Below are 27,823 nucleotides of genomic sequence, written 5' to 3'. Positions count from 1 at the left end.
CAAGGCTTGCATGTGCTGGTGCAGATTAGAAACAATGTTTGATCATCTGCTTGTCGAGATTGAATGGATGTATAGTGAGTTATTTTTTATTGTGTGAGCAAATAGCAACTACTACAAACAACACAACAGGTGTCAGGAGAAAAGATATATTAGGAACACTGTACAGTTGTTTGATTTTTGTTACTTTTTGCCACTGTTATATTTTTTTGTCGTTTGTTCTGGTATTTGATTATTTGGAGGTGTTACTTCTTTACATTTAAAGCAGACAGACAGGGAGTTTCCCCTGCACAGCCTGTTGTTGTATTTTTGGTTTCTACCTACTAGAAGCAAACCTGAGAGCAGATCCAGAACTTGCTGCAAGCATAACATATTTTATTTAGCCTGGAAATGTCTGAGAAGTTTGTGGCCAGAGAAAAGGATGCTTATCTAAGGCATTTTCACACCTATCTTACCAACAGAGGATGGATGATGTTAAAACATGAGGCAGTCTTTAAGCATACCGACACGTATAAACCAATCAATGTTCAGTATAAGGAGACACACCACATGTAGATGATGACAGTAGGACATATTTGTCAGTGTGAATGCAAAACTTAGTCAGGTGTAACACAATTTTTGTCCATTAGATTGCATTCAGATGCACTAATCACCTATTCTACCTATCATAGTGAGTAGGCCTGTGTGATATAACCAAAGCAAAATCTACCAATACAGTTAATTTATCTCCAGATAAAGGACACATCACTCAAAGGAGCACGTTTTCAGTAAATTTAATGAATAGATAGTAAAACTCATCACATGAGAAATGTTTTATTACATCTGAATGATATACTTGACAAATGAAACATATTTAATCATGTTTGATGATTTTTCACATAGAAAGTTGGTGCATATTCCCAGTTAAGCATGTAGCAAAATATAAACTGAAATGTAAAAAGGTAAATAGAAAATACTTTCCGACTATAGTTCTAAACAAGACCTGCAAGGAGATTGTGGTCAAAAATACCAAAACCAGCTGTTTGTATTACAGTAGCCAAAAAAAACAACAACATACAGACCTAAGAAAAATATTAACATATGAAATACCAAATGTAAATGAGGAACACTTACGTTGGTAATAAATAGGTCAAATATGTTTCACAGCATAAATGTAAATAAATAGAACACAGATATTTATAACTGTTTACTTTTTTCTGTCATCACACAATATATTATCATGCCACACATCTGTATTTCATAGTTCAGAATTATTAAAACACTGGTCATTTTCTAATATTTAGCTGATATCCTTCTGTCCTTTATTCCATATCAGGAACAGTTTGCTTGAATGTGTTTTTATTGCAGGAACCCACAGCTGCACACATAGGTCCAGACACACATGTTCACTGACAGAGGCACACACTCTTCTGTCCTCCAGACTGCAGAGATCTCATTTAGATAACTCTCCTGATCTCTCAGTACCTCCCAAAGTCGCCCTTCGTTGCTATATTCATCTATTATGTTACCACATGTGGAGATAGCAACAACTTTAGCCGATGCTTTCCCTTGATAGAGACAGATCAGTGAGAGCCTTAAAGACAGTGTCTGAACTCCATATCTCCTCCTTCGCAAATTCTCTGACAGCCTTTTGTGATAGTTTGCTGTTGTTAAAAACTACACCGCTAAAGAATAACAGCCTGTACTTTGCACTAAAAGTCTTTTCTGGGATTATCATCTGTCTCACTAACAGCCGTTCATCTTGTGACAGTTATGATGTAGCCACCCATTAGCTATGTGGAGGGTGCTGTGTTGATGCTTTTAAAGTGTGGAGTACTTAACATAGCCAAATCAGCCTCAACTGCCATAATTCTAGTTGTCTCCTTCTGTATTTAGTCTGCAGCTGCCCCTGCAGCTCTCCACCTCCACAGCACATTTTCCCTCTGCATGTGTGTTTGGATTTGGCAGAGAGTGCGAGCCTGGGTGAGACCCTTGAAGGTGGTGTGTGTGTATTTATATCCGATAGGACTCATGGAGGGGTGTGGCTGCTGCGTTTTAACCATCAAACACATTTCTCTCTCTCTAATGTGAAAACAGCTTTGTGGGCAAGTGGGCTGATAGCAAAACTCCATATGAAACAGCCTCCAAATTCTGCATTTAAATGTTAAACTATTCTAAATGTTGCAACACTGGTCATTTGGCCAGTGTTGGTGTTTGTTTTTTTTTCGGATTCAGAGTACTTTATTTATCCCAGAGCAAATTATAGTAGCTCTATAGAGGTATAAGAAAAAGCAACAAAGAAAAATGATCAATATAAAGCTCTATAGCTCTAAGTGTGTATGTGTGTGTATATGTAACGCATTAAAGTACTTATTTTGTCATGTCTGGAATACCAGATGCAGGGATTTTTATATATTAACCCATAAAGACCCAAACATCCACTGGCAACCATAATCGTCTACTAATGTAAAATGTTTAATACCTGTTGATCCACTAATCTTATCAATAAATGTAAATAATTGCTGTAAAATGCAGTTTATCATCTTGTCATGGTCATCAGATATGACCCATTTGGATGTTCAAAGGCTCCATAGTTACTGTGGAAACACCGTCATCTTCTACAACATTGATTCATCTGTAAAACCCATGGAGTTGGATCAGTAACAGTGGATGGACGCATTGGGTTTATGTTCAGTTAATGATATACTTTACTGAAAAAGTCAATTTTTCTTCAGTTTTCCCTGTTTTTGATAAAATAACCCTCAACTTTACTCTTAGCTTTTATGAACACTTACGTGATTAGTAAATTAAATGTAGGAAAATACCTGATTGTCACTGAAAAAATACAAAATACAGAAGATAATTTTACAATAAATGATGATAAGTCACTTTAGGAAAGTAAAATATGGGGCAAATTCATTTGGGAACTGCCACAAAAGAAACACTGGGTCTTTATGGGTTGAAACTGAAAATGCTTATCAAAGTTTTTATTGGCTCCACATGTACTATAGGGTGATAAATCATCTGGTATAAGATGACCTGCATATTATAGTTTATATGTGAATCAGGCTTCATTTCAAGATGCAGTCAAAAACATGCTTTGCAGGGAATCAGAAAGTAGATAAATGCAGAGATTTTCCACCCTTTTGCTTCGTGCCCTTACAGGTAGTCATCCAAGTGAAGAGCCATCATCTGCCACCTTGCACTTATTTATTGGACATATGGTGAAAGGTTTCACTTCTTACATTAATATGCACAACGTAAGTGGAGGGTTGGCACAAAAGTCTGCAAAATAATTCATTTGTAAGTCTCTCAAATTAAATGTGTGATTAAATTGCTCTGTAGCTAACAATTTTGCTACACAGCTGTGTGCAGGTTTACTTTATGATTTGGCCTAATCTTTCTACTTAGCCTCACTTACTGTCTCTGCCATGGAGAATAGTGTACAATATGAGCCTGACAGCACAGCACTGTTTGTACAAAGTCAGTGTGTGTGTGTTTACCCTCAGTGCAGAGCCCATCCGCGGCTGCCACCATTGAATGTCCCTTTAGCATCGGCACACGGCCAGACTCTGTCACCGCTGCTGACTGGACCAGCTGTTTCTTTCTTTTTCTTCCATCTTATCTCCTCCGTGGCACGTCTGTGTGACTCGCCCCGTGAAAGAGGCTGTGATAGGGTGCCTGGTGGTGCAGCACTTGACACTAAAGTTGATATCCACACATGCTGGCATGAGTGGGAGACAGTTCTGTGTGTCTGTTTGACAAGGCAACTAGGACACAAATACCATCCTGTAGTTTGTGAGAACTCAGAGGACACATAGACTCGGTGTTGTTTTTGCAGTTCTGGTGACAGGCCGACAAGTGGGAGGAGGACGGTGAAGGTCGCAGGGTGTTCAGTTTGGGACGTGACTGTTCAAAATGAGTTGAACAAACTGTGAAAGTGAAATGGGATGGGTCCTGGCTTTAGCTGTCTGGCCATGCCTTGGTCCTGGCTGCTGGCGTAGGCACTTTTTTTGCACCCCGTACATCTCACATTGGGAGTTATCAGAGCGTACAGCAGCAATAGTAGTAGCAGTACGCTGGGGCTGCACGGGGTCCTGGATCTGACCTGATTTGTCTATTCGATGACTTCACTCAAGTGTCGCTCCTCTGGGGAATTATTGTCTCATAATTCAGCAATCATGGTTAGGCCAGGGGGCTGTGTTTCATGTTTTGTTGAAAGAAAATCGGGGTGCATAATGGATTTTTCAGGAGTGCAATTTGACATCAAAGCACTGCATCTGAAGAGGCTCTGATTGTACTGGGCTGTCTCGCCATGGCTGATCCAGAGAGCTTTGAATGGTTGAAAGAAACTGTCAGTTTTTTGCCAGGTAAGAGTGCAGAGACGGAGAAGATTTAATGAGTTTACTTATAGATGGGAGTAATGATTTAAAATGGCTAAGATGACATTTTTCATCATCACAGCCATACTTTTGCATAGTAAACTTGAACTGAGCGAGGGATGATACCGTTTTTTATGTCCTCGTCTTGTAAATTCTGTGCAAGTGATAAAAAGCCTCTTCTGGATTGTCAGCTAGTTGTTTACTGCTCTCAAAGAAACATCTACTGGGAATGGAAGGTGGAATGCATGTCTGTGTAAACAGTTTTGAGCAAATAAAGTCATTTGAAGGAACAAAGTCTTTAGAGAACAAGTAAATGCAAATGGGAAAGAACTGAACAGCTCACAACAGAGCAGACCACGACAACAGATGATGCAAAAACAAATTTGATCTTGTGCAGATTTCTGGCACTCATGCAGAGTAGAACTGCATGTAAGAAGACTTGTACAAGAGGGAAGCATCAGGTTTTGGTCTCTCTCTGTGAAGTATTTGACCTTTCAATTAAATTTGGAATTCCTCCTCTTCCCTGTAGCAGCGAATGAAGGAGCAAACATTGCCCCTCCCACGACTTGTTTATCAGGAGGAATTTGTGTCCTTTTCATGTTGCATTTTAAATTATGTATGAAATGTATTTGCATATTTGTGCATGAGTGAATGTTCTGCATCTCAATACTGAATTATGCTTCTAAATTACAATTGTAGGGATGCAAAATTAATGTGATGTTTAAAAAAAACACAGAAATACACCACTCTGCAGAGCAGTAACATGCATTTAGGAAGCAAAAATAGACACTAACCATGGGCATGATGAACTGAACAGAAACACACATGAACAGAAGAGTCCTTACGTTTGATGTAGCATGGGTCAGGTTCCAGTGAAAGTGTGTGTGTTGAGGTGTTGTATAAAAGGGGAAATGCCTGTGGAGGCTCAGATGGTGACAGATGGTTTGGAGACAAATCAGCCTGGGAGTCAGGATCTCTGCCCTGGGAATAGTAGCAACATTAAGTGTATTGGTGTGTGTGTGAGGAATATGTGTTCTTGAGACTCTTTAATGCTTGAGTGTGTGTTTGTGTGTCTTTATTTGTAGAGTTTGTCTTTGTACATGACTGAACATCTGTATTCCGTCCACACAGGCTGTTCTATACATTAGTGATGGGAAGTCTGATTCTTTTTACAAACACGATTCTTTCAGTTCGATCATCTGCTGCAAATCAACCCGAAATCGATTCACTTGATTCAGCAAATTTAAAAAAAAGACATCTAGTGGGCATTGGTGGTGAGCTGGCGGTGCCAAATTGTTAAGCACATGCTTAATCCACTACACCTCTTATCAAACAGAAGAAGCAATAGGTCTAACCCTTTATATCTCTCTTTTCTGTCCATCTATGAATAATATAATTAGGAAATTACAAAACTTAATAAAGATTTTCCACTAGTATATCAACATAGTACAACTTTGTCAATGGTTAATTGTATTTAGTATGCTTTTTACTATCTATCTATCTATCTATCTATCTATCTATCTATCTATCTATCTATCTATCTATCTATCTATCTATCTATCTATCTATCTATCTATCTATCTATCTATCTATCTATCTATCTATCTGTCTGTCTATCTGTCTGTCAGTTTGCTTTATGTTGCTTAAAACAACTTTGTGCTCTGTGTGTTTAATTTAATTTTATTAGTGTACTTTCTTGTAATTAACCTTTAACAATTTTAAACATTACAGAAATAATTGACTGCAGATAGCTACATTTGCCTTGTTTGTTTATGATCTAATATGGCTTCTGTTCGGTCTTCTTAGGGATATCTAGTCTTATTCAGCAGTTCAATAGACTCAGCAATTCAGTGAGTCATCGATTTGTGAATGATTCAGCAAGTCATTCATTCGTGAACAATTCAGTAAGTTATCAATTTGTGAACGATTCAGCAATTCGGGAACGATTCAGCAAGTCATCGATTCATGAATGATTCAGCGATTCGTGAACGATGAGCAAGTCATCGATTCGTGAACAACTCAGTGATTCGTGAACAATTCAGCGAGTCAGTGATTTATGAACAATTCAGAATCAATTCAGTGACTAGGCCCGTCTCAGCGCTACTCAGCCACTCTTTCATTCAGTAGTTCACTGTCTCTGACTTAATGAGTGATTCTGACTAGTTTATGTGGTAATAAAAATATTAGCAAAGTGCTGCTGAATCGATTCAGTTGCGTTTGTGAATTGATTCAAATCATTCACTTAAAAGAATCAATTCCTTTGACCATTTTTTTCGTGAATCACCCATTAATACTACACATGGCTTGTGTATGGGTAGTTATGTAATGTTTCCTGCAGTATCACCCCATCTATCACATTAACATCAACAGGTATTGTTTCCATATAATTAAAAGGTACATATTCATGTAGCAGAACATTATTCATGTTTGGGTTTCAGGGTTGACATCGCTCAAGAGCCATTAGAGCTGTGGTTTATGAGTGCATACATGCCACACACCAACCGACAGAAATACACACACACCGTTACAGGTCATTTTAGTTTTGCGTAGCTAGAATAATGAAGTTTCATAAAATCTGCCATATATTACCAGGCGCAATTTCTCATCAGAGTGACATTGTTACTCTTTGGTGGAATAACCTTCCAGGCATTAGTGTGAAACTTCACAAAGTGCTTTACAATCTGCCCATAAATTATAGCTCAAGAGGTGCTTATGTGGCAGCAGGGAGAAGCTGTGCAGTAAGTAGTTCCTCTGGCCTCTGCATGCAGGCAATTCCCAGAGGTCTCTACACTTAAAGTACATCTTAGTCCAAACCTGGTTTGACTTCGATGAAGGGCAGTGGTGAATGCTGCTGAAAGCTCTGCAGGACTAACCTTGTACTGTGTGTGCATGTGTGTATGTGTGTTCAAGACCATGCTTCACCATCTGCTGTCTTACATGTGTCCAATACTCTGTGTGTGCACATGTGTTGTTGTGTCTCTTGCATCCGTTGAGCTTGGCCTAGACGACTTAAACCTTACTAGGCTGTAATAATCTCATTCCTAAGATGTACCATGTAGGTCAAGGGTTTCCCTGGTCGCCATGGCTGCTTACACACTGACCACAGACATGTTGGTGAGAAGAGCTCTATGTCTTGGGAAGTGAATAATGAATAAATTAAAAAAAAAATCCCCCTATAAAAGGGAAGTCTGATTCAGTAAAGTGGCTCACCTGCTGCCCACATCAGACTCTTCACTCAGCCTGATTATCATTTCCACAACTTCCTTGTTCAACTGTCCGTCTTTGTTGGAGCCGGCATTATGGGATGCTGTTTTGTTTTTGTTTGCTTATTGCTCTAAGGTAATGAGGGCGTCAGCTAGCTGTGTGTCAGATGATGATTCAGCGCAAGTCTGCGATCAAGCCCAGTTTAGTCATTGTGTGTTTCAGTGCAGTGACTGCAGAAGGCTACTTTGCTGTCTGTATTTACACAATATTTTAGCATTGCCTTCTGTCAGACTGCTTCTCTCCTTTTCTGCTTCATCCTTGACATTGGCTTTATTGACTTTATTCTTGGAATGTCATTCTAATCAGAATAACATCTTCATGTCTTCCTGCGGAGGCCACTTTCGCTGCATGATCTAAAAATAGTAACAAGGTCAAAAACCTTGGGTTGATTTTTTTTTTCTTTTGAGGATTAAGTGGACATCAGCCAAAAGAGGAAAGTGCTGACATGTCTGCCTTACGTAAGAGATGATTTCAAGCTCAGCAAAAAATTATGCCTAAAACTTATATTTGTTAGGCAATTATTGTGTTGTGTATTATAGATTTTTTTCCAAGAAAACATGTGATGCAGCAGCATACAGCTCCTTGATAGATGCTTTTTATCATACATGAATTGCAATTTTATAGTTTAGTGTTATATAACATAGTATTTTCTACAAAAATACTTTCATCCTGATTTCATAAATACACAAAATGTCCTTTTATTTACTCTTTAGGCTTTGTGTGACTCAAAATGACATATTTTTCTTCACAGTTGATTCAATCCATCTTTGAGTCACTACAGTGTAAACCGAGGCTTTCAGTGAATAGAGTGCAGAAGGCAGAGTTGTGTAAACATGCCTGTGGGACGAGGTTTCTATCTATGACTTAACACCTTTTTGATCCAGTATTGAGCTTTCTAAAGGCAGTAGTGTGCTGCATAATAATCTGGTGTGCTATGATTGTGCTGCACTGTATGCATCACAAAAGCCTTAAGCCTTCTCAGCTTTCATCCTCTCTCCATGGCTCTCTGCATGTTTGTCTCTTCCTTGTTTCCTCTATTGTTTAATTTCTCTTTTTCTCTCTCTATGCTCTCCTACTGTTCACATCTTCTGCCTCCACCCAACCCCCTCTTTTTCCCTCTCACATCATTCTATCGCTCCATCTTTCCTGTTTGAGGACTCTAATTTGGTCTGTCTGGCTTCCCTGCAGGGCAGCAAAGGAAATGATTGAGGAAGATTTCATGATTAGATTTTTTGGTCTTGCCTGTTTAAAGCTACATTTAGAAGTAAAGTCTTTGGACTTCTGTCATCTGTTCAGGAGAGACTGCCAAGGGAAAGGAATTAGTCATTTTCACTAAAGCCAATTTAGAACTCAACCATGTACATCCTTAAAACACTTATTTTGCAACTAACCTGTGTATATTACAGGCGGCATAAAAGATATGGACTTGAGTTTGGTATTTTGGCAGTTGTCATTTTGGTATTTGGAATGACTGGGTGGAGTTGGAAAGAGCAGGGGGTGAAACCAAAGATCCTGCATAACAAAGACCGTGCACTGTATGTTCCACAGTGGTATGAAATGGTACACTTCCTGTGGGTGAGTACAGTCTGGAGGGTTAACAACATCACAGGGATTGAAAGTAGATTAGTAAGGCCTAGATATGTTTTACCTCTATCATTATTTCATTAAATAAAATTGCACATATTTTATAATTATAATTACCATTCACTTTATTTTCTGAATATGGCTTTTTACCCGCTTTAGATGAAATTTCTGCTCCCAGATCCTGTGAGGTAATCAGGCTTGTGAAAAATGGCTTATTATTTACTTATTCACTCTCACTATTATTTACCTCTAGCACGCTGACCCATGGGGATTCACGGGTTCTAGATGTGGTAGTTTTTATGCTGTTGTGTATTAGTGCTTGCTGTTGTGCATTTGTCCAGCGGTCACCGCCAAAGCAGTCTGGGTATAGCAACGTGATTGTAAGGCTATTGTATTCCTAAATTGCTAATATCTCCCAAAGTATTGGTCCTATCAACTTGCTGTTTTTGCTAGTCTGTTCCTTGACCAAAAATACATAAGTATGACAAACTTCAGCACCCAGCTCTTTCCAGATTTTCTGTGAATCCCCAGACACATATACATGCACACATGCACGCACACAGAGGCCACTTGGCTTTTATAATATAGATTTCACTGTTTATTTGGATGGCTGTCGGACAAAAGAACTGGTTATAGTCGGTGATCATGTTCACCTCTCCCTTTGGAATGAATTGGACAGAATGTGCCTCCTAAAGGTACAGAACAGCGGAGAAACCATAGATCATGAATAAATTGTGGAAAAATCCTTTGTGATGTCACCCAGTAGTTTGTGGATTGTTGTTTTGATGCTTGACAGGGCCTTTGTTGTGTTTTTGTTGTGCCCACATTTGACAATTACTATAAATCCAGACCAAAATGTCCTAAAAATATCAGATCATCCAGTAACTTCAGCTCCTTAACAACTGTCTTGCTAAGTTGTGAAATGTATAAACACACTAATTATCTCTACCTGAGCACACCATATAATTCAGAATGAACTGATGCTAACATTAACTCATACAGCTAAATTACACCAGGTATTGTAACTTGATTACAGTATCCTCTGGAAGTTTTGTTAGACTAACCCCTTTAAAGATAACTATGACAGAGCTGCCTGTTAGGAAGAAAAATACATTCTTATAGGTTACAATAAAAAAAATAAATAAATAAAAAAAAAGAGCACTGAATGTTTCACTGCAGCTGAGCTAACACTAGTAAAGGCATAGGAGCCACTGATGGGAATTACCTGTCAATCACAGTGGTCACTCCCTTATTTACTTTTTTTTTCTAATTATGTCTTAATATAGTATAAACAGGTCAGTTGCATAAACGGTGGCTGCAGTTTTTCTGCACTGGTTTCACTTTTCAGCTCTGGAGGTTGATACTTTGGAGAATCCCACATGACACAGAAACAGAATGACTCTTGTCTTGTTTCTTGACCATCTGCGGTGAAACTTCCTAAGCTAACATTAGTGCTAATTTATTGAGAACACACAAGTACATCTTATGCTAATTAGCAGACTGGCTGATAAAATGCAATACCAAATTAGCAAATGTTGCTACTCTATGTTAAGAAACATGTACGATAATCAAGTAATAGTAAACTTGATGCTAACAGGTGAGGTGTGCTATTTATGAAACAATCCTTTGACGGTGGTTTTGGGTAACCATGGCTTTGTTATGGTTGTGGTTACTTGGTTTGTCCACATGTACAACAAAAGTGTATACATTCCAGTGGAATCATCTGGCAGGAGTAACACTATGTGCAGAAGGCAAAACAGAGGGAGAGAGAGAGAAAACAAGAAGGGGGAGGAAGAAGGATGACTTTGTTTTCCTCTGAGGACAATGCCTCCTAGAAAGGAGACAACAGAACACAAGAGAGTCCTTTCACAGCCATTATGACATTTTGTTCCTATGACTGGACATCATGCATCCACCCATACCACCAATACCACAACAGGATTTCATAGTTTTTCAGGGTGGAGCAAAGTACAAGCAATCAGACAAAATATGCCTCTTATTCTAACTCGAAGCTCGTATTCTAACTTTGCATCACCTTTTCCCCTTCGCTTCAGTGCATCATTGAATGTGTTATTTTTCTATTTATCTTATGTAACAAAAGATGACACTTGGTGAGAATGTTTTATGCTTGCATTTTTGCTTGTTGTCTAGTTGTTTGTATGAGTCTGACTTCAATAACAGCATGGCATAATACAAAACATCACCAAATACGAAGTTACAACCCATTAGTCTGAATGATTTAGACTGAGAGAGAAACAGAAACATATTTACACAGCTTATACTCCTGCTACACAAATTAATTTTTAATATGATGCAAAATAAAAGACTCATGCACACTCTTTGCTAATTAAACATCAAAGCAAGGATGAGTATTTTTTTGAACTTTAGTGTTTGATTTAAACATATCACATGTTTGTAATGTTATATTTTTGAGCAAAAGATGCACATTTAATGAGGTTGTGAGGCAAATTAGGAGCTTAATATTGTATAACACCCTCGACAAACTGTAGATACTAAGTAAAGTTCCTGTTGTAATTGCAGCAGTCAAAGTATTAGTATACTATGTATTTTATTTTATTCTATTGTAATTTTGTTTGTTTGTTTGTTTTATTTTAGTTTTTTTTTTCTTTCTCTTCTGCCCAGTTTACTCAGTTCTGGTTGTAGTTATTGTTACCATTATAATTATCACCATGGTTGTTATTGTTTGTCTTGTTGATATTTTCTTGTGAGGGTCTTCGCCACCTTCTTCTTTCTCGTTTTCCCCCCTTCACCCCCCCATGTTAGGTCCGGCATCAAAATGTGGTTCAACAAAACTCATAATAAAGACAGTAGAATATCAAGGGGAGCTTCATATACTTTTTGAAGTTTCCCTTGGCAAAGCAAGTTTGTTCAGCACCAAAAGGCAGCCAGACTACCATTCTGCTGTTATGATGCTGGACAAGAAAAGTTAAAAAAAAAAAAAAAAGTATTAATATACAATTCTCCTCTTTGGTTTGACAGCTTTGCCAGGATTTTCCAGCATGTTTGGGAAGAAGAAAAAACGGCTGGAGATCTCAGCACCATCTAACTTTGAGCACCGGGTCCACACGGGCTTTGACCCGCGGGAGCAGAAGTTCACCGGGCTGCCACAGCAATGGCAGAGCCTCCTGGCGGACACTGCCAACCGCCCCAAGCCCATGGTGGACCCTTCGTACATCACCCCCATCCAGCTGGCACCAATGAAGGTAGAGTGTGAATGAACAGAGGGTACCGAGCCTGAGCACTGGAGACGAGCCATTATCGTATTTTGTGTCTCACCTATTTGTTACATTTATCATTCTCTCCTTCTCATTCTCTCCTACTGAAACTCTTCTTTTTACATCTCTATCTTTGCTTTCTCTCTCTCTCTATTCTTTCACTTGAGTGTTGCTACACACTTTGCTTTGTCTTTCCTCTGAGACCCAATAGATAATTCTCCAGTGCCATCTGGCCACTTCACACTCTTCAAATCGAACTAGCATATAATATCCAAAATACATGGTATTACTTTAAGCCTGCATTGAGTAAAATTTGTTAAGTTAAATACATATGCTGTTTCGTGTGTGCTTGTTTTGTATAAGTAGGCTAATTGTGATAAGCAGGCTCTTGTTTTGTAGCTTTTTTTTTTTTTTTTGCTGTGTACTAAATGCAACTTTAAAGAGACTAGAAATAATATCACAGTTTTCCGAAATCCTAACGCAATCTGATTTTTCTCTTTCACTCGACTGTGTGAATTCTCCCTCTCATGTCCCTTGTGACTGTGATTGTGTTGTCTCCTCTTGTCTCTGAACCTTCTGAGTGTCTCCTCTGATGTGTTGTTGTTCATTTGTTCTTCGAAACATTTCACATTGACATATTTGATCAACTGAAAAGAGGCTGTAGCCAGTAATAGCCACTTACACATGAAAACATTTGATAAATTGTTCAGTATACTATCTGTGCACCGTACTCTGGGTTGTAGCAGATTCTGAAGTAGTTTTTGACTATTTTTCCTGCATACTCTTGATTAAGGGTCTTCACAGCTTAAATTATGCTGCTTCCCTTGTATTGTCTGTGGTCCGACTGCATCTTACTGCATGTGTGACCCAAACTCTGACCTTTCTTTGGGCCACTGCCCCTTCAGTGTGTTTTACAACACCTGCCGACACCATTTTTGTCGACTAGGAAAACACTCACACCAGCAATATGTCAGTTTGAAACTAATATGCTGAAAGTAGATACATACAGTAACAGCAATGCAGCCCTTTACTGCATTTGAATTCATCTAAGACGCTGAGACTAAGTTCATTATTTCCAACATTAGTCTTTCAGCTAATTAATATGTTAGTCTCTGCGGAGCTACTTACAGGTACTGCTGACAGAAAAATACGTGATTAGACATTCAAATTCCTGTAACAGAGAACAGCAATATGCCACAGGAGATATCTCTGAAGAGGGGGAAACAAGAAAATAATTCTCTTGCTCTCTTCACAGATATCTCCCAAGAAAGTCCGGTCATCCGAAACGCCGTTGGCTAAAGTATGACTTCCTCTTCCCTTTTGTCCCCCTCCTCCTTTCCTTTTTTTGGTCGCTTTCACACAATCACAACTCGCTGTTTTGTTTCCACATCTCTTCTCTACTGCCTGCTACCATGCGATCAGGTGGAGGTGGTGTGTCAGCAGAAACAGCGAGGAACACTGAGAATGACTCCACACATGACATAACTACATTGCTCTGCCAAGTCTTTTCTTAGACTTCATTTCCACTCGCCTTTTTTTCATTCGCATGAGCCTCCCTAGAAATGACAAGATTAACTGTAGCGGCATGTTCCCATGTTTTCCTCCTATGCTATGGAGCGCCATTGATAATGATGATGATAATAATAATCATAATGATCATAGTGATGATAGTAATGATGAGATGTGAAGTGCATGTTGCCATGACAGCTGATTCTGCTCTGCCGTAGGCCACCACTGTGTAGAAATAGGTCATAAAGGGTTTGCATGTTTTAGAAGAACCCTCCGATCCGCCTTTTGATCCGACCCAGACTAACCTGGATGAGGCTGGTCACAAATGCCTCTGCTCTCGTTTCGTTTCCTCTCCTCTCCTCTTGTTTCCTCTCCTCTCCTCTTGTTTCCTCTCATTTCCTCACCTCTCCTCTCATTTCCTCTCGTTTCCTCTCCTCTCCTCGTTTCCTCTCGTTTCCTCTCGTTTCCTCTCGTTTCCTCTCCTCTCCTCTTCTCTCCTCTCCTCTCCTCTCCTCTCCAAGATCCAAGACACCTGTATAAAACAAAGTTCACCAAGAACCTTTCAAAAACATTATTCTTCACTAGGATCATACTCTTTACTCTGCACTAACAGTATGAAACTAACCCTAAAATTTTCTGGGGGAGTTGTGTGCATAAATGAAAGTAATATCAAGTGTTTTAATGCTAACTAACATTATTGTGTTGTTTCATCTTGATTTCTACCTCCCTTAGATGAGATTTTTTTTCCAGATCTCTTGTGCTATCAGACTGTGTTGCTGAGAAAGAAATGTGCTGCAAACAAAGTCATTTTTTTTGCCTGATCCTGGTGTATTAAACACATCCTTTTAACATCAGAATGTTCAGAAGACATGTGAAAAATAGGATAGGATGTAAGTGAGTGTTGGGGGAAATCATGATCTCTTCTCCCTTTGGAATGAATGGGACAAGATTTGCTGCTATTCTCCCAAAGGGGCGGAGCAGCGTGGACACTCACATGACACAGATACAGGAAATGACTAGCATGTGATCATGGGCCTGGATTAAAATCACTGAGAATGTGTGTGATGTAAATGTCTCCCGCAGACAAAAGAAATCCTGTTTGAAGAGGGCTTTAGCTGAATATTTTTAGATAGAATAAGAAAACTCATACACTGTGGACACTGGTTTGATGAGGTGATCGACCAGTATGGGTTTTTATTCATTATTATTCAGAGAGTGGGGCAGCCCTTGGCTAATATAAAATGCCGACATCAAATTCTTGTTTTATTGAATATGATGAAATACAACATCTTGAGAAATGAAGCACAAAATTACTGAACATTAATTTAACACTAGTATGTCTGTATTGCCTGTGTTTTCCATGTGTTTAGCAATATGTCAGTTAAATAAAAATAAAATAAACAACTAGTTTGTTGTTTAAAAAAAAAAAAGCCAATTTTGTGTGCATTATGCATAATTATGCAGATGAAAATGAGTGGAGGCCTGTGGATTTGTTTGCTCAGATATGACACTAATGACACAATTCAGGGCTTGTTTCCTGTCAAAACTAGCTCTTACTTTTTCTTTATGTGCTCAAAAATCTTTTAGTCTCATACTAGAAGTGTGTTTGGATAGATTTGTTTTGGTCATTGTTACCTCTGTGCAGTCTAAGGGGAGTGTGTAATTTTGTGTTTATGTTTCAAAGAATGTATGAGTATATGTGTACAGTGTATACATTTGCGCGTGTCTGTGTGTGTGACCCTGGCTCCCAAGGTGGGTGAGGTTATTTATAGTGCCTCACCCATGGCCTGATATCCTTCTCCCCTGCTTGCCCTGACAGTTGATTGACGTAAGGCTTCCTCTGCTTGGCAGACTCCCCCAGCTCTGCCGACTAAATGTGTGTATTTGTGTACATGCGTGTGTTTGTGCATACACCAGGTGGGCACAGCTAGATAAAGCGGTCCCTCGCCTGGCAGACCTCCAGTACTGTCCTCACAAAACAGTACAAAGGGACAGAGTACAGTAAAAGGTCGACATGGTATGAGTGCGTGTTTGAATGTCTGTACATGTGTATTTTTTTGTGTGTGCATGCACGCAGAGCAGTTAGAGAGGTCAGCGCGGTCATCATGCTGAAATAACTACTATCTGTGCCCTCTAGCTTGTGCGCTCATCGTTTATTCACAAGGCTTGTAGCCTTGTTGTCAGACTGCTCATCTCAGCTGAGTATTAGTATTGCTTAAAGCCTCGGCTCTCATCTCTATTCTCCCCCTCCTCCTTCCTCGCCCTCCCCCTGCCCTCAGCACACATGCTAATCCAGAAGTGTAGGCTAACACCATGCCCTAACAGCATTTCTATGTTTTAAACATTGTGCTCTTTACGCTTCTGCAGTCTGACAATTTGAAGTGTGTGCTGTGTGTGTGGTTGTGCACTATAACCTCCTTCAAAATGTCTTGGCTTTTTTTTCCCTTGTGTTGACATTGAATTATATGGATGTGTTTGTATGCGGGTGGGTAGGTCTGTGACACAAGGTTACGTGTGTTAATGTGTTGCATTCATTAACACTACCAGGGGCAGTGCCGTGGCTATTATTAATGGCAGTCTCATGTTGCACCTTGACTTTCACACCCTCAAATTGCCGACTCCTATGGAGCTGTGGAGGTAGTTTACCATGACGGTGTGTGTGTGTGTGTTCACAGGAGCCTGTTAATGCTATCTTCTTGTTCCTATTTGATCATGTTTCCTTAGCCGGAGGCCAGTATTAGAAGTCTGAGCTCATGTAAAGGAGAAACAGACTGACAAGTGTGTGTGAAGGTGACACATGTAAACGGAAATAGGTTTAGAGTGAACAGATTTTTGTCATTGTTTTCATGTTTATTCATCTTTTTTCCGCCTCATTTGGATTATTTTAGCTCACACTCTTCTGTCTTCTTTCTGTCTTCTGGGTGTGCATCACTTTGCATTTAATGATTGTATCGAGACCAAATTATAGTGCACTCAATGTATCAGTGCCAAAATAGAGATGCCTTTTTAGTAAGTAAATAGATTCTGTGAAGTAATACTCATAACATTATACTTTCACTCTATATTTGGCTGTCAAATATAATAATGCCTTGAAGTTTGGATTTAGACAAAAGCACAGTAATAGGCTAAGTGGGTATTCTTCTTTTCCCAAAAGACACTACAGTTAAACCCCAATATAACACACATAAGTGTCACTGTGCTGCAAAACAATAATAGAATGCAACTTTTTTTTCCTCTCCCATTTTGACTCTGATACAATTTTTTTTTAACTCAACTGAAACACTGTGTTTTGATCTCAGGGTTATTAAACAGGCCTCAAGGCATAAACATCAGCCTCAGAAACTTTAGTGAGGCTACAACACAGAGATTCTTGTTGATGATGATAGAAACAGACAAGAACAGAACCGAAAAATAACATGCACACCCCGTGGTGGTTATTTTTGTTACACCCCCTCTTTTCCTTATCCATTTCAATCATATTGTCTGATTATGTATACTTGTTAAATTATTATTGCTTTCTGTAATAAGCCTTTTTCTTTTCTTGTGGTTAGGATTTTTATTTGATTCAAAGGATGCAGATTCTTAGTACATGATGATATTTTGAGCAAAGATGGCTTAAAACAGTGTGTACTTTAGAGTTAAAATGAAGCCTTAGATTTGAGAAGATCCAGCAGTCCCTGTTCCATGGAAAGGAAATGTAGTTCATATTTTTATGTGCCATCTTCTCTCCCTTCTGCTTCTCCTTGCTCTTCTCCTGTTACCGATTTTCATGCATTTCCTAAAATGACTGCTGACAGCCTCCAGAGTCCATGCCTAAACTTGTTGCATTGAGCTGTGGGTTACATGTACTGTAAGGTGTGTAGGTGGAGAGAGCTCAGATGATATTTTAGGTAGCTGAACATCTCTCTGCTGTCAAAGCCATTACATAGCTGCACTGAAAATACCTAAACCTTACATCACTTTGGAACATTTGAAAATATGCAACAAACCGCAACGGGAGCTGGAAGGTGCAAAGCTGTAAAGTGTTTTGGTAGGTGTCTTCGTCTTGAATCTTAGTGAACGTTAACCTGTACAGCTTTGAGATTACTTTTAAGTATGTAAGGGTTCATGAAAACACTCTGACTAGCATTTAATGTAGTGTAACACTTTCAAGTCCACTACAACAGATGCAGAAATATTTTCTTAAACCAATTATCTCCCTCTGTCTGTGTGTGTTCTCTCTGGCTACTTCCTCCCACCATCCAAAGACATACACTTGAATAGGTTGATTGGTCAATCTAAACTGCCTGTATGAGAGTGAATGGTTGTCATCTCTATATGTATGTTAGCCCTGAAATGAACTGGTGATACATCCGGAGTGTACCATACCTTCACCAGTTAGTAGCCGGTATAGGCTCCGTCACCCTCTGCAACCCTTACAAGGACTAAGCTGTCCACAAAATGAATGAATAAACAATAGATGTCTATATATATAGAAATATAGAAAAAAAGGGATAGCCCCAACATTTAGCAGGACTCTGTAGGTGTAATAAATACTAAATTTAGTAGTTGAAAAAGGTTTTTGGACACCCTTGTGACTGCATCAGACAGACACAAATAAATGCAAATAGAGATGTTTTTTCTGTATTGATGACAACAAAAAATAGCAAAACTAAATTCTTGATATCACGCCCTGGTTGTCTTTCAAGAGGCATTATCTTCCTGAAATGTCCAGTTTTGACCTCAGTAGAACAGAGCACGTGCAGAAGGGAGCATATAGGTTTGGAGAATGGCAGAATACATGGCAGAGTTCATTGACTTAAAAGGGTCATATTTTGGTAAACCCACTTTATTAGTCTTCGGTACATTTATTTGGGTATTTGGACCCTAATAGTTCAAAAAGTTTGAATTTGAACCCTTCAGGTGCTGCAAAGCTATCTTTATATTAATTTTGGCAAAAATTGAGTGGATTTCTACAGCCTGTTTTAATTCCTGCTTAATTTGTTATGTCTATATATAGTTATGTCATGACATTTGTACATATAAGGCCCAGACTTCCAACGAACATTTCTCCGAGTACGCCATAATTGTTTTTCAGCAGCAGCGGTTGTAGTCCATACTGAAAATATGTCCAAACTGCGAGCCGATTACCTAAAATGTTCAGTTGTTGGTTGTATTAACAAACACAAGTGGTTGAATGGGACAGAGAAGCACAGTGAACAACCTGGAGGGGGTGGGGTGTGAAGTGGCTCATATGCATTTCAAGGGCCAGTCCTCAAAACGACCTTTCTGGTGTCATTACTCAGAAATAGGGTTGAAGATGGACCTGTGGAGTTGAATTAATGAAGAATTCAGACCCAAGCATAGCATTTACAGTTTATGTAGACCACAGGGAAATGTTTTAAAATGCATAATTCAATTAAAAAAAAAAAAAAAAAGCTAAATATCACTCCTTTAAGACTGATTTTTAATGCAATATATCATAAATGCATCTGGTGTAACTTTTTCCAGAGGGCATCTCTGTAATAATATTTTCTGAGCGAATCATCAATTTCTGAAATAATTTTCCAGTATGACAAACTGTAAAATGCCATTAAAAATATCTGTACTTTTTGCTGTAGTCTACACCAGTCTCCTTTTACTGGCATGTAGGTTGACATTTAGCTGAAGATGTACAATATAAATGATACAAAAATTTGAAATAAAATCATATCATATAAAACTTTAAAAACACCCTTGTCAATTAGTCGACTTCTCCTTTGGCCTATACTTAGAGTCATTTTCTCCCGGTGGTATTACAGTACAGCTGAGACAAAGCAGTGAATTAGCACAGTGTGAAAAATGGCACGTGATAATGCACATGGCACACAGAGTGATAACTGCTACAGCACTTCTGTAAATGTCAGTGGGTCAGTGATAGCACGGCACAGTTGCCACACACCCCTAATACTCTCTGGCAGGTGACAGGAGGAAACTTGAGCAGAGGGGTCGCTCAGAAGGAAGTTGCTGTGAGTTCAGAGGGGCCAGGCTAGCTTGGATGCAACAGGGCACGGCTGGACAAAGTGACTTACTATGGCCGGGGGGCGAGGAGCAGGACATGTTGGTACCGGAGTGAGCAGGAGGACTGAGGGTCTGAAAGAGCTGGGGAGGCGGCAAATGAAGCCAGAGCTGAGGCAGGTGGTGGGAGCGGTGAAGACAGAAGAGGCGGTGGTGTTTAAACCCCAGGCACAGGCGATTCATAAACAGTTACAGGTGGGGTGTTCAACTGTTTCTGTTCTGGTGAGCCAAGGCTGCATGCTGGTATGCTGGCTATGCAGATTTATCTGTGCAACAGGTCTCAGGTCTCAGTGCCAGCTCTTCCCAGTACTTACTGAAAACACATTAAACTGAGCAGCAGTGTGCAGGTAAGACTGGAGCTGCTTTATGGTGCATTTATGGTCATTTTGTGCTGACACAGATGTTGGCTGTATCAAGTGGTTAAAGGGTCACGTATTTAAAGCCCATCTATTTTTATTGCATTTTTAACAGTGAACTGTGACAATCTATGAATTATAGCAGCAGAGAGTGCATGTTGTTTTCTCATGTTTCTGGAGAGCTGGCAGGTTTGTGCTCTAAACGCTGCATGGCAGAGTTATTTTTATAACTTTGCTTGGTTTGCTGTATGTATACATATAGAAACGGAGCTAAGAGAGATAATGTTTCTCAACAGGGTCACACAGCTCTCACTTCAGGGGCAGAAATGTAAACCAGTTTCTTTATTAAAAACGGACGATGGGCTATTATGGTTATTGACTTGTGCAGAGAGTTGCTAATTTGAGTATGCTTTTTATTTCAGTGTGTATTAATGACACTGGGTGAAGTCCAAGGCAGTAAAATGTCCAAACTACAAATGAATGGTGTCTAGACAGAAGATAAATGTGGAGCATGCCCAGAATTTGTTCCATGTTCTGAAAGGTAGTAACCCTGGACAGTGTTCGCATTTACATTTTAGATTAAAGCAATATATTAGGATTTATTTTTGTCATATGCACATATTGGATGTCCGTCATCCTTACGTTTATTTTTAAGTTACAAACATGACATGAACATATTGCATTATTAGAATTTCAATATTAGAAAAGAGTTGTGTTCTGAAAGCTTTGTGTGCTTTACTTGGTTTTTATAGCCATTATAAAATAAAAGAATAAGATTTACCTTGTAAATCATGCAGAGAATGAAAATATGAACCAAGAAATGTGCATGAATTGTCCTATTCAAGTTTGAAGCACACCACTGTGATACGTTTATATCCGATATGGTAGAAATCCTGCAGTACAGATCACTTTCTGCTACACAAGCAGCTGTGCCCCATAATAACCACTGTGTCCAATATTTAAAAGACTGTGGAAGGACACACATTTGTGTTCGTTCTCCTTTTCAACAAGTGCCTCTTGCATTACTTGCCTAGAAACAGATAAAGTACAGTACTTACTGCTTCTGTTTTTGATTGTCATGCAGAGTTATGTGGCACTCAGTCAACTTATTTATGAACAAAAGTAGAGTTGGGTGCTCTGATCAATATGTGTTCAGTTTCAAGTTTGATTTTAATTTGACTTTTTATGTATTATGTTGCATTTCACATTGATCAAAGATTAAATTGGTCAAAGCAGAAATAGGCTTGAGGGAAAATAACTCCTGATTGATGTGTGTCTGTGCAGGCATGTACTCGAGTTCACACACACAAACAAATAGAGAGAGCATCTGTCTTTCTTGGCAGTGAGCTGGAGTGGATGGCATTGATTTAGACCTCTCTCATTCCTTCCTCCACTCTGCTCCTCCTCCTCTGCTTTCTCACTTTGTCTTCTCTCCCGGCTGCCACTCACAGTCACACTCTGCAAATCACCTCTCAGGGAGGCTTCAGAGCCACCGTCAGTGGGGGAAATTTGGCTTTCAACAACGCACGCTGTACTTTGCCAGGGCAGCTCAAAATGTCCTGGCTAACAACCATCCTTCAGTGTCTGAATGTGGGTTTTTGGAAGGACATTTAGGCTGTGAATTTTAAATAGGAAAGGATTGTTGCAGGAAAAAAAAATGACACGATTGGTATGCGCACATAAAAAGCAGCAGAATGAACTGTAATGAAATGAAAGTTCTTCTAATTTCTTAATTGAAGTGGAAGACTTTTCAAAATTCTAACCTGGGTCTTTTAAAGTAAACTTCATTTTTGTTTTGTCCCCATGAGTAAGTATTCAGATTCTATTCTATTCAATTCTATTCTTTTCTTTTCTATTCTATTCTATTCTATTCCACTTGGTGTGAAGCATTGTGATGACTGGACCTGTAGTATCCTCGTGTGGCCAGACAGTAAACTACAACTCCAAGTGTCGTGTCATTCAAACACAGCCCACTTCTGTGATGAAAATATTGGGACAGAATCTCTTCATGGTTCATCTTTTAGTATTTTTACCACACAGGTTTTAGTAAGCACAGTTTTATCTGACCTGATTAGTTGACCTTATTATGACCTGCACTTTATTTCATCTAGAAACTAGAACAAGCCAGAAAACAAATATTGTCACAGATTTTCACTCATATAGTAAATGCACAAGAGTTTAATTTGATTTTCATGTATGACTTTTTAATTTGACCTGCATAAGAATTGTGCCTGTTTTGACTCTACAACTTTATTTGGTTTCAGCACATAAAAATTGTGACATTGATGCCAGGGTTTTCTCTACCCAGCATCATGTAAACCTTTTGGATGGCACAGAATAAATATACAGCTAAAAAAACTAATTAACTGTGTGTTTCAGTATCTCATTTGTGGAATTGATCCCTAGAGGACATCATCAGAAAGCTTAGTTTCCTTTTAAGCTTTATTTAATTATCTGTTATAGCTTTTCCAAATTTTTGTGTACTGATATGATAATAATTATTATAATAGTCATCCAAAATTACGTAAAATTTCAGTTCTTTTATTGCACAATATAAAATTTCTCTCTTCAGATTGTCCCCAAGTCTTCCACAAATATAAAATGTTGTATTAATTTTAAAATTGTAGAAATTAATGGACAGTTCTTAGTTAAATAACATCACTTGAACTACAAACTATAAACTGCCAGAAACCTATAGGAGAACCCCTGGTATTTTCACATTTTAATTCATGTTTACATTGCAAATGATAAGAAATACACTGTATGCAAGATGTAGAACTACATGTAAAAGCAGCTTATGTTAAGACATGTCCATAATGTCTACTTTATTATTTAAAACTGTCTTTAGGATCTTTACTATTTTTATTTATTTAAAATTAGAAATCTAACTATAATTGCAGTAAGTGAAATAAAATATCGTAATAATTAATTTAACTCCCGCTTCCTTTCATTAACTTCTCTGTCTCTGTGTTTGTTCTAGCAGAATATAATAATTTTTTGTTTTTATAGTGATCTTGAATGTTACATACAAAATAAAAGCATGTAGGAGTCAGGTGTAAATTATAAATTAAAATGACACAAGCAGAATAATAATGAGATTAGGGAAGACTGGTGAGGAGTAGAAACTCCAGAGTCCTGACTGCAGATTTTAGAGGCTGTGATGTGTTCGATGGGCCTATAACTGTCTGATGGATCTTAGATTAATGAGCACTAGTGTGTAATTAATCTATAGCAGGCAGCTGTCTGTTTATCTGTCTCAGAGTTGACAAGAAGATAACTGAGGGACATCTAATTGATCCCGCCTCTCCTCTGTTTCTTGCTCTTTTCCTTCTTCTCTCCCCTCAGAAAGTTTCTCTGATGGTAACAAAGTCACTTGGAAACTCCTGGGAAAAGTACACCGCTACAAAAATCTACTCAGATCAAGTAATCAGTCATATTAGCAAGATAACAATACCGCAATTGACAGATTATTTGATCTATTTTTGTTCTTTGGCTGCTGTGTCTGTGAATCAGCCTAAATCTGCCAGTACTTAGAGGGAGAAAAAGTCAAGGCTTTTCTACACTAATATGCTTAAGGTCAGGGATTTGGTCTGACTGTATGGTCGCATTTCATTATGCCTTCACCACTAATCTATTTTGCTGGAAAGCATCCCTCATTCTATGTGTTGGGCTCTGTGTGACTCATGGATCCTGGAGCTTGTATTTGAGAATCTAACATGCTGAGGTCAAAGGTGACTGGGTCACGCTGGTCTGAGCTGCTGGCTGGGGAACTATGGGGGTGGAACTCCTATCAGACGAGCAAAACACAGTCGCAAAACCTCACCAGCTTGTGTAAACGACCCTCTCAATCTGCCTGCAGCAGCATGACACATATAATCATGCACTTTATTGGTTAATGAACACTAACTCTACAGATAAATCTACACACAGACACATTAAGCCCATAAACCCAGTTTGAGTCAGTGATCAGAGTGGACAAATGTGCACACAAATGCATGCACACACATCATAAAGAAGGGAATCCCCTCTCAAAGAAACATGTGAGGGGATAAACAAGAGTTAGACTGAGCCATGCAGGCAGCTCTGTGAGGCTGTATTTAGACACAGCTGAGCTTTGAAGTAAATTCCAACATAACAAAACTTAAATATATAATGGTTAAACTTTCTAGAGTGCAAACGTCTATTGCTTATCACAATAGTACATCTAAGGCCAGTGTTAGTGTCATGGGTTTTTCAGATATTTTGGACATGAAATTCTCAACTGTTGTTGGTGTTGAATGAAAAGTCCAAAGAACATCAAAGTGATCGTATTTCATGCTGATAGGAACGTAAATGTCGGCACCAAATGTCACAGCCATGCATCCAACAGATGTCAAGACAAGTCAGTGTGCTTTACTCTCCTGGGAACTCGAAAGTTTAGAGACAATTTCATGCCAATCCAGAGATGTGAGATATTTTGGTCTGGACCAATTGACTAAGTCACAGTTTCAAATTGATGATTACTCCCAAAGAATTCTCAAGATACTGTTATTGAAAGCCAGGATATGTCTCAAGGTTTGTTTTTAGAAATGTCCACAGGGAGGGCTGCAGTGGCTAAACGCTGATTCAAACTGTGTTATTATGAAAGGGGTCACATTTTGCTAAACCCACTTTTATTAGTCTTTGGTACATTTGTTTGTGTACTTTGGGACCCTAACAGTTAATAAAGTTTGAATATGAACCCTCCAGATTCTACAAAGCTATCTTTATATTCTTTCCAGCAAAAATCGAGTGGATTTCTACAACCCATTTCAATTCCTTCATAATTTGTTAAGTTTTATAACTAGTTATGTCATGATGTTTGCACATATAAGGACAAGACTTTCAACAAACATTTCTCTGAGTACACCATAATTGTTTGTCAGTAGCAGCGGTTGTAGTCAATACTGAAAACATGTCCAAACTTGGAGCCGATTACCTAAAATGTTCAGTTGTTGGTTGTATTAATGAACTCAAGTGGCTGAACTGGAGAGAGCAGCACAGTCAACAACCTGGAGGGGGTGGGATCATGTGCATTTAAAGGGCCAGCGCTTAAAACGACCTTTCTGGTGTCATTACTCAAAAATAGGGTTGAAGATGGACCTGTGGAGTTGAATTAATGAAGAATTCAGACCCAAGCATAGCATTTACAGTTTATGTAGACCACAGGAAAATGTGTTAAAATGCATAATTCCATTTAAAAATGCAAAATATCACTCCTTTAAAACTACCTGATCACCACAGCATCCTATCCCCTTTAGATTTACCATCCACAGCTAAAACTTTTTCAGACATTGTTTCAGTGGTTCATATCTTTTTAATATGAAACAATGCAAACATCCAATGTAGAACTCAGGTCCTAGTTGTGAACTGTGAATCCTCTTTGACAAAGAACAGCAATCTTCCCCTCCAGAATCTCTTGATGAAAGCTGTGATAGATGGAAAGTCCAGTATTGCAAGGAAAAAAAAAAAAAACTGATAAATTGTTTTCACTTTATGAACTGTGTCTTGGCCCGCTGGTTCATTTCCAATAAAACTGAAAATCTGAGGAATAAAACTGCATGTCCATACAAGTGATTGACAACAACTCAGGAAATAAATCAGTGTAAAGTCATATCCTGCCTCTATTGTTCCTCAGTTTTAGAAGCAGTGCATTATTCAATCATTCTGAGCCTTTATGGTCTCCCTGCCCAGCACACATGCAGACATAAAGTCACACTCGCTGTAAGGCATTGTAATCGGATTTAGCAGCGTCCTTACAAGTCAGCTCTGATTATAATGTATCATTTGTAAGTATCCATGTGTATAATGAAACCCTTAGTGTACGGCGTCTTTTCGGGCATGGTGAGTTGATGGTTATTAGCTACTGTAACTAACAGGCAGCGGGATGGCCTGAGGAAACAGGTCAGCTCAGAGCCTATTAATCATGGAAATGCTTCAAAATCCGTGCCTCGAATAATCCTGTTCATGTTTGCTAAGACCTCGTCTGTAGTTTGGCTAATAGCATGTCAAGAACTCAGTGAAACTGTTACGTGAAATCCTTTGCTAAGTAATACAGGTGGGTGAGCCTGTCAGAATGTGCACTGATCTGAGGCCATATTTGCCTGGATTGGAGGTCAGGATTAGTCCTTCTAATTAATAATTGAGATCCAAGATATGGGCCTCGGGGAATGTTATTATCAGAAGCCCTGCTGTACTTCGTCCTTTTATCAGTGAAATTAATGTCCACATCATTTTAATTCACTCTAAAGGCCAGTGAATGTGTTCAGATGTGATGCACCTTTTAAGACCAGCAGAGAGCAGCAGAACACAAGACAAGACACTTCCTGTTTCTCCCAGATTACACTGTTGCCTGTCATGCCATCTTGGTGTCACTAACTTTTCTGTTATTCTTTTTTTAGACACATTGAAATTGGATTAGGATCATCTTTAATTTTTAGCCCTGAAAAAAAGTGGAAAAAACATAAGCTTGGTCTTGCCATTCCTTCAATCAGAATCACTCAGAACAGATTATAAGGTACAAAAAAATATTGAAATTCTCCTCAAAAGAAATACCATTATCATCCAGCAGAGAGAGCCAGAGGATAAGAACAGTCCAGTCTCTGTATGTTTTACAGTTATCCATTTAATCCATGTTATATTTGTAGTGAATTCATGTATTGTTATCAATTTGAGCCCTTGTTTCATACAGTTTCTCATTGAAAAACCCGACACAGTAGTGATGATGCGCCATGCCATTTTTAACTTCCTTGAGGTGATACATGCTTTTTATCATAAAAAATAGTATCTTGGTTCTTTGTTTCTGCATCACCCGTGGTAGATGATTCATTTGATCTTTCATTAATCAGTACTGTAGGTCATGTTTGGCCCTTATCAATGCACTCAAAGGAGAGTCGTGAGTACTCCCTTTGTCTGTTGTCTCAAGGGCTCTCTGATATTATCTTTCTCAGACGGCAGTGAATAAGCTTCTGTTCGCAAATTGGTCAGCAATGTAGAAGGATACTGCACTCCAGCAACAGCAGCAGAAGCAGCAGTAGTGGTGGTGGTGGTAGTGGCAGTGATAGTAGTAGTAGTGGTGATGATCATGTTAGTGTGTGTGCATAAATACCCATATGTGCTTGTTCTCTGCAGAGTTGTCACAAAGATTTACAGAGTGGAGATGAGGTCTGAGATTCAGCACAGAGAAGGAAGGGTTGAAATGTGCATGGAGAAAGAAAAATATGTCTTTTGTGCGATGACATGCGCTGTTATTGTCATTACAGAATACAAGTCTAAAAATGTGTTTTGTGTTTGTGCTGTGGCAGAGCTGAGAGTGGAAAGTGGGTGTGTTGAGTAGGCGATGTTCTGTGGACTGAGTGTGTCTGTGTAGAGAGCGAGGGAGCGGGGGTGTGGTAGGTGATGAGCTTTCATGTGTGACTAAAGACACACAAGGGGGAGGAGTTACACATCTGCCTCTGTGGTT

General features: G+C 38.9%; 1 protein-coding gene across 4 annotated transcripts in view; it reads left to right on the top strand.

Moving 5' to 3' along the window:
- Positions 1–27,823, top strand: part of pak5 (p21 protein (Cdc42/Rac)-activated kinase 5) — a 74,303-nt gene that overhangs the window by 20,699 nt on the left and 25,781 nt on the right. For 2 of the 4 annotated variants that reach the window (XM_030128017.1, XM_030128018.1), the window contains exons 2-3: positions 12,207–12,430; positions 13,698–13,742. In XM_030128017.1, coding sequence (XP_029983877.1) covers positions 12,227–12,430; positions 13,698–13,742 — 249 coding nt within the window. In that variant the 5' untranslated portion in view covers positions 12,207–12,226. Of the gene's footprint in view, positions 1–3,932; positions 4,347–12,206; positions 12,431–13,697; positions 13,743–27,823 lie in introns of those variants that run through there. The other 2 variants (XM_030128015.1, XM_030128016.1) reach the window with 2 other exon arrangements.

The sequence above is a fragment of the Sphaeramia orbicularis genome, chromosome 24 (assembly GCF_902148855.1).
Source record: "Sphaeramia orbicularis chromosome 24, fSphaOr1.1, whole genome shotgun sequence".
NCBI classification, from domain to species: Eukaryota; Metazoa; Chordata; class Actinopteri; order Kurtiformes; family Apogonidae; genus Sphaeramia; species Sphaeramia orbicularis.
This window is presented reverse-complemented; position numbering and strand designations above follow the sequence as displayed.